The sequence below is a fragment of the Sinocyclocheilus grahami genome, unplaced genomic scaffold (assembly GCF_001515645.1).
Source record: "Sinocyclocheilus grahami isolate Dianchi unplaced genomic scaffold, SAMN03320097.WGS_v1.1 scaffold138.1, whole genome shotgun sequence".
Classification (NCBI taxonomy): Eukaryota; Metazoa; Chordata; class Actinopteri; order Cypriniformes; family Cyprinidae; genus Sinocyclocheilus; species Sinocyclocheilus grahami.
Window position 1 is genome coordinate 519,012 of NW_015505317.1, and position 13,448 is coordinate 532,459.

Consider the following 13,448-nt stretch of genomic DNA (forward strand, 5'->3'; position numbering starts at 1 on the left):
ACACACACGTCACACACACACACATATGTGTGTGTGTGTTACTGGTATGCTGTATTTTTGATTGAATAAATAAAGCCTAGGTGAGCATAAGACACTTCATTTCAAAACATTTTAAAAAAATACTTTTAACTGAAGTATAACGACTATCCATTCTACAGCTACTCACTACTTATTTGCTTTTCTTTACTCTTCTTTAATCTCTTTATGTCTCTTTCTTTGGAGCACAGCCACTGGTTCTATACATCCAGCAGGTAATTCAGTATCCTGTGTTTCTGTGCAGTTCGGTAGATTTTTAAATTGGTATAATTCATTTGCACATATTGACTGTGGGAGGCATCACCAAAATAATTGTACAGTAGAATCTCTATCAGTTGACACATTTCTAATGTCGCATGGTATAAATATATACCGTCAGACCACCCATCTCTAATAGACATCTGTAATAGGTGGCTTGCCAAGCCTGAAAAAGAAATACATTTTAATATCTTACTAAAAGTTACTTTCATAGGTTGTTGTAATATTAGTGAATTTTCTCTTTCCCAATAAATTTTCTATAAAATATTCACACAATAGCCGCCTTATCCCTCCCTGGCCTCCATAAATCTGAGTAGACAAGGAAGAGAGTAAAACATAAATGGAAACAATCGAGATTACGAAGGGAAATGCATTCTCCTTGCCAGTTGCTGCAGGGGAAAGATCATTCATTCTTCACAGCATGACAGGCTTGTGGGAACAGAAATATGCTGGGTATGACAGCCAGCCTGGGAGTTACCATGGAGAGATGGTGAAATGTGGGAGAAATGTCTGCCTGCCTATCGATTTACGCTGAACACAGTGAGGCTTTGTGCACCAAAAAGGACAAAATAAATTCAGAGTCTGGGTCTTTGATAAATCTTCATTGGTTGCGTGCATTGGTGGATTGAGAATTTTACTTCAAAGCATTTCTCCTTTGTTTTCTTAGGTTACATGAAAAAGGATACAGTGAACTCATATGCAAGGAGAAACCAGAAGCACCTCCTTTGGCTTTGACTGAAGACCTGGAGAAAAAGGCTTTAGATCCTCCATCCAGTCATCATAAAACTGCACTGCATTTCTCTGACCATAACACTCGCAGTGAATCTTCAGCCCTCTCCAAAAACAAGATCTCTGTTCTCTTGCCCCATCTGGAGAAGTACAAATGCCCTGAGGGCACACCTCCTCCTCTTAGCAAATTTCAGGAGGTCCAGCCTGGATCACAAGGAGGAGTCTTGGCCTCACTTTCTCCTATCAACAATCAAAGTTCCGCCCCTCTTTCAGTCTCTGTTCCCTGGAAGGGTTCAGAGCACAGCAAAGGGCCAACCAGGGAGGAGGAGCTACAAGAAGAGCTTGTGCCTCCTCCCTTTCCACCTCCTCCTCCTCCAGCTGTCCTGCCCACCCAACAAACCGCTGGCCCGACCCAGCCCACCATGGAGGGGCAGCGTTCACCCTCGCCCCAGTTTGCTCCCCAGAGGCTGACTGACAAGCCCCCTGTCTCTGTCTCCATACAGGATGATGCTCCTGGAAGGTAAGACTTTCTGTATTTAGAGTTAAATTCTGCCGTTCAGGAATTTTTTCAGGTCTGTGCTGGAATTCAGGGAGATTTCCACTGGCAAACCACAGTTGGGCTCCTTAAAACCATCACTGGAAACTCTCCGTACAGCCCAGTAATTTAATGACAGTGCTTCTCTGACTGTCTCTTTATTGTATTCATGCACATACAAGGGGCTTATTCATGTGTCCTTGCTGCAGATTGCCCATGTGTACTGCAGTTCTTCAGATCAGTCATAAGAGAGATACCTCCCCAGCCTCAACTAAAGACTGTTGAAGAATATAATTTCTGGGGCTTTGTTTTTGCTGGAATATGGGAACTTTTTAGTAGTCTTACAGTTTGTAGCCATCAAAAGCTTGGAGAAAACCAAGGTTTGAACTGGACAGGAGGGTTTCAGTGATATAGTTGTATGATTCTTAAATATATGCATGGATTTGGTCACAGGAGCTGACATTTTCCTGTATGCAAAGCCTACTAGCCTGAAGTAAAAGATCAAGTTTCATGTTTTTCCACACAGATTATACCCATGAAAATTGTTTTGCCTGCCCTTATTGTGTTTATTCTTTTGCCTTGTTTCCCAGTTTTCCTTATGTTCCATTTCTTTAATTCACCAGAATATTATTTCTATTTTCATTGTTGTTGTTGTTGTTGTTGTTTTTTACCAGGATGGATAGGGTTACAGATGAGAACACGTCAGTGAAGAAAGTTCCCATTAAGATTGTTCACTTCGAGAGTGACACTGAAAAAGAAAGTCGACAATATCTCGACCTGCCCATGGAGACCCCTGTCAGCTCTCAAGGACCTGGAGTAACTCCTCTTCAGAGTTTGGGGAACCCGGATCATTCATACTCTCTGTTCTGTACTTACACCAGGCAAAAGGACCAGGGGCCTGGTCTGAGAGAAGCAGATATGGGTCCTCTGAAAGACCAGGGTCCACAAACCAACATGAACCCAGTATCTTATACGTTACATGGCCTGCAGACGGCCCCTTCATCAGATCAAAGCAGCAACGGAGTGTCTTCACATCTCTCGCAGTCAGATGATGACGAGAAAAGAAAGGAGCTGGCTAGAGACATAATGGACAAGGACAAGTCCCTAATGGACATTTTAGACCAGAGTAAGCTGAAGACCACCATGGATCTGATGGAGGGGATTTTCCCTCAGGGAGAGCAGCTACTGGAGGAGGCCCAACAGCGCAGGAAAGCTGCACCTAAACAGCTCTCTCCTCGCAACTCTGTGGAGAAGTCAGTATTTCTTACTTGTAAACTTTCTGTAATCCTATTTCCTACTTCAGTTTGCCAAATTTGTATTTCATTATTATGAGAATTTCCCCTTAATTGCAAACTTATTGAGTAGGAAGATTGAACTTGGGTGTCTGATGTTCCATTTATTTATTTTTTAATCAGTAGGTCAGGGTTGTTATTGAGCCCTACCCATGTGGTTTTCATAAAAAAATAAAAATCTGAGAAAGGTATTTAGTGAATATTTGAATTGTAGCCTGTCCAATTCTACTTTTTCATTCAAGTTATCTTTATATAAGCATGGTTTATTTTTCTTGTTGCAAATCTTGGGCACTAACTCATCTAGCAATCTGGCAGACTATGTGTAAATCTGAAGTCACTGAAACAGAATAGCAAAAATAATTATTCTTAAACTCTCCCCTGTCTCCCATTGGTTGGGCAAACGGATAATCCTGCCTCACATCACTAGCTGCGTTTACATGGACCCTAATAATCCGATCGTAATAGGACTAGAAGCACAATCGGAATAAAAAAAGTCACATGTAACCACGTCAATCAGATTGAATTGACCAGATCCGATTAAAATTTCGATCGGATTGTAAGGGGTGGTTTATTCCTTTTGTAATCCGAGCAAGAGGACATGTAAACACTTGATCTGATTGAAAACCGAAACTGGAAAGTACTGCACATGTACAAAAATAGCGTAAGGACATATGACACACGGAACGAGCTGTTCTTCCTGGTGAATAAAGTGTCATAAATGAGTGTCCCATCATTCTAAAATTCTGCTTTCACTCAGCGTCTGTGAAGTGGAGCAGGACAACATCCACCTTGTTTAAGACTCTCATCAACAGACGACTGGTTTTGGGTGCGGAAAAGGGCACTTTATAAAGCAGTAAAAGTAAGCAGCACAGCACAACAGTTCATGTGCTGGTCGTCGCCTAATTAGGACCCAAAGTAGATAAATATTAAGTTTTACTTTTTAAAACCGTATGCGACATATTCATGCAGTGTGTGCATGTCAAAAGATAAAATCTGATCAGAAGCTTGTGACATATAAATGTGCTTATCAACCTGATCACTTTATTTAGCGCTCATGTAAACACTACATTCGGATTCGCCAATCAGAATGAATGAATTCCGATGGAAGCAAAAAGTGTCCATATAAACGTAGCTACTGTTTTCGTTTGTTTGTTTTTAATAATGTCACAAGTAATTCTGTGGTGTTTGGATCAATTGTTTATGTTATGAACAATTTATGTTTCTCATAAAAGTCATCTGTGGGTTCTCAGGAAAGAGGAGGAAAGCCTGGTGGCAGCCACTGCTTTAGTGAGTAATTCAACCTACTACAGTACATCTGCACCCAAAGCAGAGCTGCTGATTAAGATGAAGGACATGCAGGAACAGAGTGTGGAGCACAACTCCGAGGAGGAGCTGGAGGAGGACAATGAAAGTGATCTTGCCAGCAAGAAGGTACTAACATGCTGTAGCAACACATCTGTGTGATACAGTGAGATACTTCTTATTAGTCCGTTGTATCAAATGACGTTGTCCATGTTTATCTTTCTCTTTGCAGCATGATTTGATTGACAGTCTCAGCAAGAAGTTGCAGGTGCTGAGGGAAGCTCAGGAGAGTCTTCAGGAGGATGTGCAGGACAACAACGCTCTTGGGGAGGATGTGGAGGCCATCGTACAGGGTGTCTGCAAGCCTAATGAACTTGAAAAGTTCCGTATGTTCGTTGGAGATCTCGATAAAGTGGTCAACCTTCTGCTGTCTCTGTCTGGACGCTTGGCTAGAGTAGAGAATGCCCTGAACAGCCTGGAGGAAGACGCTTCACTGGAGGAGAGGGTGAGACTGAAGAAGAGGGACTTAGGAAAGCATTTGAGATTGATGTTGTGGAGGATTGACGAAAAAGCACAAAAAAATTGTCTAATAAAAGAACAGAATTTTATGAAGACTGTAAAACTACATTAACATACAAGTACAATACTACTGCTGACACAGACCAAACCACTTCCAGATCCCGTTTTTTCTTCCACTATCCTTACAATCTCAGTCCTGAGATCCTTAAATTGGTACTATGAAAAATGGTAGTACGTGAGTACCATGCAGGGTTCTTGCACCTTTTCCAAAGTCAAATTCAAGCAGTTTTCAAGCATTTTCAAGGTGCATTTTCAAGCTTTTCCAGCACTTTACAACTGTGGTAAATGACATGTTTACTCACATAGTTGAGTTCTTCATTTAAATCAGATGTTTTTGTGCTATTAAAAACCACCTGTGTGGATATAATATTGCATTATATAAATAGCCAACATAAAGTGTATACATTATAAAATTAAAATAAAAATGATTAATTAAGAAAGAAAGAAAAATAATTTACAGGTTATCTGTAGGATTTTTTAAAATAAAATTAAAGGCTTTTTAGGACCTGCACAAATAAAATAAATACTGTATGAGTGGGGTAGGGCAATGTCTATGATAACATATTAAACCATAAAATGACTGTAAAAAACATGATTTGCAGTTCAAATACAGGTTTTCACAAATACAAAAAGTTTTATATAATTGTATGTATAGAGAGAGAGAGAGGGTGAATTACGAGTATAAATAGATAATAATCGTTATTAATGATTTAAACTGTCTTTATATATAGGTTTGACATTTTTGCAATGTTTTTGCAAAAGAAAAAAGTCTCTTATGCTCACAAAGGCTGCATTTATTTGATCAAAAATGCAGTAAAAACTGTAATATTGTGAAATAATATTACATTGTAAAAAGAACTGTTTTCTGTTTTAATATATTTTCAAATGTAATTTATTCCTGTGATTGCAAAGCTGAATTTCCAGCAGCCATTACTGCAGTCTTCAGCGTCACGTGATCCTTCAGAAATGAAATAATAATGTTTTTTACTGTTTTTACAGTATCAAATATATGCAGCCTGGTGAGCATAAGAGAAAAAAAAAAATCTTAATTCCAATTGGACAACTTGATTTTGATTGAAAACGTTCATTTTCCTTCTGCAGCGTACACTGACAGAGAAACGCAAACTTCTGATCCGTCAACATGAGGATGCCAAGGAGCTGAAGGAGAATCTTGACAGGAGAGAACGGGTGGTCTACGACATCCTGGCCAGCTACCTGTCAGAGGAGAATATGGCTGACTATGAGCACTTTGTGAAGATGAAATCAGCCCTTATTATAGAGCAACGCAAGCTCGAGGACAAGATCAAACTGGGGGAGGAGCAGCTCAAGTGTCTGATGGACAGTCTCCCAATGGACCAGAGGACAAGCAACTGAGGACTTGAAAAACAGTTCATGCAGTGATCCACAGCAACTCGCTTGACGTCGCCCTAAATAACAGGGTTCCAAAGCAGTCCTTAATGTGGTCCATTTACTGCCAATGGAACTGCATTCTGCTCCTTGTCTGCCCCGGCAGACAGCAGTTTGGCAAGACTCATGAAGACCCTGAAAGTGCTGGGCACTTTTAGATCGTGATTTGACCAAATCACCTGTCAGCTGATCTTATACTTTCATGACCTTTCAATGATACACAACCCGTAGAATTATATGGTGAAATAATAATAATTTTTAAAAGAAGCTTTTAATTTTTTCTCACATCTGGTTAAATAGATCATGCCCTTTTTGGCCCAATGTGCTCTCAAAACTTGACACGCTGTACAGTATGTCTTGCTCACTCACTGTGCTGTATCTTTGTAACCACTAGATGGCAATGAAAGACACCTCAAAATGTTTATGCCTGAACGCCAATACAAACATTTGTGATTCAAACATACACCCAAATCCCGGTGGCATAAAGCTTTGCACATGTAAGCTGTATTTCTATTTACTCCAGGCGATTGTAATTAACTTCCGAAAGTGACTTTTTGATGGTGCATTATTTCAATTGACGTGTCACTATCCTGGTCATGTTAAAAGTAAATCAATTATATTTTTAGTAATTTATTTTAGCCTTTTGAATCTTTGTATATAACTAGAATAGGCTAGAATTGTACTCTTTCACTTTATTTTAGCCAAGCAAACTACCACTTTAGTCTGCGCGCTTTTTATAGATGTATTTCACCATACAATGCATTGTAACATCAGCATTAGGATTGACTAAGTATTCCGCTGTTTAAAGAATCTAGACTTGCATAAACTCTAAAACATTATTTCACTAAGGATCCAATGCTTGTCTATAAAATACCAGCTGCCTTTTACTCCAAGTCATGTGTATGTGTCATTTATAATTTGTTCTGTAAGATATTTGTGGTTTGATGTTTTATGGGGTCAGAACAGATTCAAAATGAATTTATTCAAGAGGGAAAAAGAGCATCATATACAACTTACATCTTACACGGCATGTAATATATTAAGTAGTGACAATATTGCAGATAGCTAATGAAAAGCAGCATCATGAGTGTATTGCATTTGACATTATCCCTCTTAATTATTATATTTCACTGTCACACAAGTGTTTTTCTTAAAAGATGCATTGCGTAGAAAAGACAGCATGTCTGTCTTGATTGTCGAGTTGAACGTAGCCAAAATATAACTGCTCAAATTCCACAAATATGTGATTTTTAGTTGCTTTACCAGTGACATTATTTTGGAGGGCTTTTAAAGCATGCAATGAATTCCTGTCTTTCATGCGACAGCTCAGGATGCTCACCATTACTATATACTATATACATTACTATTACTACTATTCATTGTTTCCGATAACATTGTAGAAATAGCACATGTATTTGTCAATCAAGATTAATTTATTCTACAAACAAAAGTGTCTGATAATCTGTGAGGTAAAATACTTTTTAATATGACTGTTCCGCTTATGTAAGTGTACATCATTTTAAATATAGCATGATTAGTTTCTTTTTTTTTAGGTGTTGAACTTTAATTACATGGAGTTTTTTCCACAATCCAGATCAAAGGAATGATGTTTTAGTGTTATTATAGTGGCATGTTCCTACAACATTATTTGTATCAGTAAACAATTTAAAATTGTATTATTTGATTCAATCCCTTTATTTCTCGATTCTCTGTGCAATCATTGTTTTCATCTGAATAGCTCTGATCGCCTAATATTTAACTAAAGCTAGCCTTGGCCTTTCAGGAAAGAGACTTTGACATGTAAAACTGACCCGATAGCGGGTAGAGCAAAATAATGGCACAACTTGCATAATAGTATGGCATATGTGTGTAGCCTTTATATTGCCAATATTCAATATATTTCTACATAAAATTACAAACATTTTAAAATCTGAAAACAGTAATGAAATAAAAATAAATCAACTGCTTTTTGATAGTTTAGCTGGAGCAGCGTGAAGAAAATACAGGTCTTCAGTGTGATATCCTCCTGACCTACCAGAAGAAAAAAAAGTTGAATTTAATATTTTTTCATGTCATTACATTGTTTAGAGCATATGGAAAAATAACATTTTTGAAAAATTGTATTTTATCCAGATGTTATGCTATGTCCTCTGTAGAGGACACCAGGACTTTAAAAAGTCCTGTTTTTAAAATAAATAAAAAGACATGAATAGACATGAAACTTTTTTTTTTTTAAATCCACAATCCATTTTTCTCTATTTAGATATAACAGAATGATTTGATATACCATTTTGCTTTATGCAACATGCGTAAATGCCCATAAACGGGTTGTCCCATTACAATGTATCTATAAAGTGTATGTAATTTGCATATTAATTTGTTTTTGGGGCAACATGTAATGAAAAAAGAAGTGATAATGGGAGTAATAATTGGCTAATAATATCTTAATATTTCATAGGAATATTGAAATATAATTTATTTCCTTATTCATTTGTTGTGTCTCCCAAAATGTGTAATAAACATGCTTTTAGTCCTGGTGTCCTCTACAGTGGACATGTATGAAAGTCCTGTTTCGTAACAAAGTCATATTTTGATTTGAAACCCCATAACATTTTCCTGAGATGTTGATTTATGACAAACAATTGGAAAATTATTCCGATTTAAATGATCATTACAATATATTGTCATATTTCCACAAGGGTGTTGAATTTGATCCCTAAATTAATATCAGCCATTTCTAAAGCCCAAGGAGAGCGAGTGATCACGGTAAAACATCCAAACATGTTGTATCTCTGAAAAGCCCTGAATGTGCTCTGTACAGGACATCCAGACTTACAACTGTGGCATGTAAGGTCTCAGAGAAATCACAAAAAAAAACGATGTCCTCTACAGAGGACAAAACTCCATAGCTGTTTGTCAGGAGGATATAACAAAACAAAAAAAATTATGCCATTGTCAGATTTTATTGATCATTTGAAATATGATATTAAAATATAGTCCCCTAAAACCTGCCTTTTACGCAGATGTGAGCTGCTTGTGTTTACAGATAAAACTTTAGATAAAACTACGCAAATAACACGTTACTGTACGTTATGTGAATACACGAACACTGTAGGGACGTTCTCAACGAATATTCCACAAAGCAACTATACGTATTTTCCAACAACTCAACTAGGAGCCCGAACTAGGCCTATACGTTATATTCAGATGGCCATCTGGAAAGGCCGAAGCAATAGACAAGGTAACTGAGGTAATTCAGAGATCCAGTGCGGAGTAACTTTTCGTTGTTTAGCATTGGTCCTCCCCGCCCTCTCTTGTCCATTTATTGAATATGCTACATTAATCATTAACCACAGTTGTGTTTGACTTGTACTTGTCACTTCGCAAAGTTGTCATTTCCGCTAGTTTGGTATGAGCGGCAGAGGCGAGGAGCTCTGTATTTAAGATGAAGCGATTTACAGTTTAGAAGATGCTTTAGAGCTCAGAACATTTCACAGGTAAGCAGGAGTTTGTTGTGGATTATTTAGTGACATTACGAAGTATGTATATATACATTTTCAATCTTTACACAAACGTTGACTATAAAGCTAAAATTGCTGATAAGAGCTGGAGAAACTTCTGGAAATAGTGAAAAGGTCATATAATAGAACAACGGAATGCTCTTAATACACTTTACAGCCATAAATTAGGCAGTAATATGTGGGAGTTATTTACATTTAGACATTTAGCAGATGCTTTTATCCAAAGCGACTTACAAATGAGCACAATCGAAGCAATCAAAACCAACAAAAGAGCAATGATTTTATTTGATTATTTATTTATTTACTGGGGTGGGGGTTGACAAAGTGTTAAGGAAATCAATTCTCCAAAGCTCTATGAATTTTTTTGCCATTTCCTTTTCCTGTGCGTGAAGAAACTGATTATTGTAAATGACCTTTCAGCTTATCCTGGAACATTCCGGCACCCCAGGTGTGCAGGGAGCCAGGCAGGAAATATTACTGCTCTCTCTCTCTCCTTGTCCTCTTCTTTCTCCTCTGCTTGGTCTCAAATGCATAGCCTTGTGCTTGACCTTCAACATAGTGTCCCTTTTCCTCCCTCTGGAAACATCGCTCACCACTACATGTGAAAAGCATTTTCTTCAGTCTGAAATGGTTGCTTGACCTTGACCTTTTGTGTCCAAAGGAAGAACTTTGTATATTCCAAACATTTACTTGTTTTGTGAACTGTCAAGAAGGCTTGATGCAGGTTTCAATCCGGTCTGCGTCATTTCCCATTGTCATGTCCCATTCCCCTTGCTTTCTTCCTGTATTTCCCTGTCTTCTCTTTTCTGTCATATCATTAAAGATACAAAAGCTCATAAAAAGTCCAAAGTGTTGGTGGTCCATAGAAAATTTCAGTAAAAAGTTTAACATTTATTTGAAATCATTACTGTATCTTTTTACTTTGTGATGACTGGTCACAAATCATGATATTTATTGTCAATTTTCTATCGACAGCCCTGGAAAAAGAATCATATCTTTTTCTTGAGCTTTCAACAGAAAAATGCCTTTTAAAACAAGTTAAATATTTTCCCAATAATATTTTACTCTCTTTTTTGGGCATTTCATTTTTTTTCAGTTTCTTTTGCTTAAGTACAATAACAATATAAAAGTCAGTTGTTTTCTTTTATTATAATTTGTATCATTTTGAATTGAATGATTTTAATTCATTCATTTACCATGTTGTGTACATAATATCATGCTTACCATTTTTCCAACACAGTATAAATGCATCTTTACATGAAAATATGAACTACCATTTAAAGGTTTAGAGTCGGTAAGATAAAAAAAAAAGTTAAGAATTCTTTTATCTGTCGAAGGCTGCATTTTTGATCAAAATACAGTAAAACAGTAAAAAAGCTTTCAGCAGTAAAAAGCTATCAATGTTCAGCAGTCGTTACTCCTATCATCACATAATTCTTCAGATTCAGAAATCAATCTAATATGCTGAAACATTTCTTATTATCACCAGTGTTGACAACAGTTGTACTGCTTTTTTTTTTGGAAATCATATGTGAATAGAAAGCCCGAAAGAACAGCATTTTTTAAATGTATATTTTGTAACAATATAAAAGTATTTACTGTCACTTTTAATCAAACTAATTGCTGAATAAAATCATTCTTAAAAAAAAAATCTTACTGACCTCAAACTTTTGACTGGTACTAGTGGCCTCTATATTTTAGGAATGGGGTCCTTCAGAAGGGGATCATCATATTTGGGTGTCCTTGGTGTATAGAATTATTTTTTTATGCAAAATGTTTCAATAACTTACTTTTGAGGTTAAAACAGCTTTTTTTTTTACTTTCTTTAATTGGTATGACTGTGATGTAGCCATGTTCCTGAAGGACAGTGTGCAAACCTGAGGAAATACTCATCACCACCTGGTGTCAGTTTTAGCAATGGCTTACCTTGCCCAGTCAGTCCATCGGCAGTTTGCGGGTCTGGTGCTTGGGTTTGTAGGATGGATAATGACAGCCTCCGTTTCTGGGGTGAACGACTGGAGGTTATGGTACGTGGACAATCAGACAGTCATCACGGGAGGATTGGCCTGGGTGGGAGTGTGGCGGGTCTGTTTCAACAGCCACATTTTGGACTTGGCTGAGATCTGCAAAAGCATCAGCCTTACAGATTCATTCACTCCACCAGAAATAGCAGCTGCCCAGGTACTTTGCATGGTTGCTGTTGGCATGGGGGTGATCGCAAACCTGGTGGCGGGACATGCGGTGAGAAATGCCATCTTTGGGGTCGACAGCGGGCATGTCAGATTGACCTTTGTGATGGCGGGTTCCTTGTACTGGCTAACTGCAGTGTGTTCGCTGGTGCCCGTCTTTTGGAATATGAATTCTGTACTGGCCAATCTCACTATAGACTTCCCGCCTGACTTCTACTTGCCTTCTGCTCCAGTAAAACAGGAAGTGGGTCCAGGGATTGGGATTGGGATGGGTTCAGCTTGCATGCTCATTGTAAGTGGACTACTCTTACTGTGCTACAGGTATCCCAAAACCAAGATGCCTAAGAGTGGAGAAACGGGACATTTTGACAAAAATCCAAGAGATGAAGGCTTTCTTGGTGTAACAGAAGAGAGTATGGATGAGGGGAAGATCAACCCAGCCTATGAATCAGAGAAGATTTAATAATAAGGTGCATCACTCGATGAAAGACTTTGAAGGCTCTAAACACAATTTGTTAAAATATTTGACTGTTTGAGGAGAACTTGATCAAACCAAATATCTAAATACAGTTTATTTAAATGAATGTGATGTAATTATATAATCACTAAAGTGACTGAGTCATGAACAGCAATAAAAGCAAACACTTTAGGCAATTTTATTGGTATCAAATTGTTAATATGTCTTTATGAGATGATATAACACTGGACTTGTAAAGTTGTCTTATTATTGTTACATATTGTTATTGCAGGGCACACTATGCTATAAGAGTATACTCACCTAAATGTCTGTAATGTATACGTATGCATTTAAAAGCTTGGGGTCAGTAAGATTTTTTAATGTTTTTGAAAGAACTCTCCTTTACACTCACCAAAGCTGCATTTATTTGATGAAAAAAAGAAGATAAAAACAGCAATTAACAGTAATAATTTAATTTAATTTCAGGGTTTAATTTATTTCTGTGATGGTGAAGCTGAATTTTCAGCAGCCATTACTCCAATTTGAGTCACATGATCCTTAAAAGATTTTAAAAACGTTTTGGAAACATTAATACTCTTTTTAGGATCCTTTAATAAATAGAAAGCTCAAAAGAACAGCATTTATTTGAAATATAATTTTGTGTAACAATGTAGAAGACTTTACTGTCACTTGCGATCAATTGAATGTGTCCTTGCTGAATAAAAGTATCAAATTCTTTCAAACAAAAAATCTTACTGACCCCAAACCTTTAATAGTGTGTGTATTTGTATAAAGAAAATGTAAACATGTACGTTTGTTATTCTAATTTATATAGTTATTATTTTAAAGTAAAAGTGATCTTTGGATCTCATTTGATTAAAATTTGAGTAGTGCTATATGATCAATTTTGCATTGTTGTTTAGACTCTACTTACCAATACATTCATCTGCCACTAAAAGCTATTAATGCAAAATATCTTGAATTTGATGTAAGATATGATTTAGCTGACTAAGAGCGGGGACAAGGTGAGTTCAGAGGAAATAACCCCTGCCATGAGTGGAATGAACTTTACTGTTATTTCACAGCTTGATACTTGCCCTTATTACTGTGTTTTTCAACACCCCCCATGGGCTTTGAGTTTGT

The 13,448-nt window shown here is 37.2% G+C and overlaps 2 protein-coding genes across 11 annotated transcripts in view; both read left to right on the plus strand.

Annotated features, from left to right (window-relative positions):
* LOC107591159 (protein Shroom2-like) overlaps positions 1-7,791 on the plus strand; it is a 61,275-nt gene extending 53,484 nt beyond the window's left edge. For 6 of the 10 annotated variants that reach the window (XM_016280212.1, XM_016280209.1, XM_016280207.1 and 3 more), the window contains 6 exons: positions 228-251; positions 962-1,543; positions 2,233-2,811; positions 4,101-4,281; positions 4,385-4,657; positions 5,833-7,790. In XM_016280212.1, coding sequence (XP_016135698.1) covers positions 228-251; positions 962-1,543; positions 2,233-2,811; positions 4,101-4,281; positions 4,385-4,657; positions 5,833-6,105 — 1,912 coding nt within the window. In that variant the 3' untranslated portion in view covers positions 6,106-7,790. Of the gene's footprint in view, positions 1-227; positions 252-961; positions 1,544-2,232; positions 2,812-4,100; positions 4,282-4,384; positions 4,658-5,832 lie in introns of all 10 variants that reach the window. The other 4 variants (XM_016280203.1, XM_016280204.1, XM_016280206.1 and 1 more) reach the window with 2 other exon arrangements.
* A 3,712-nt stretch (positions 7,792-11,503) lies between these two features.
* On the plus strand, positions 11,504-12,311 carry LOC107591192 (claudin-34-like). The gene has a single exon (XM_016280274.1). It carries the CDS (start codon positions 11,577-11,579, stop codon positions 12,309-12,311), a length of 735 nt encoding a protein of 244 aa, XP_016135760.1. The 5' UTR covers positions 11,504-11,576.
* The last annotated feature ends 1,137 nt before the right edge of the window (positions 12,312-13,448 follow it).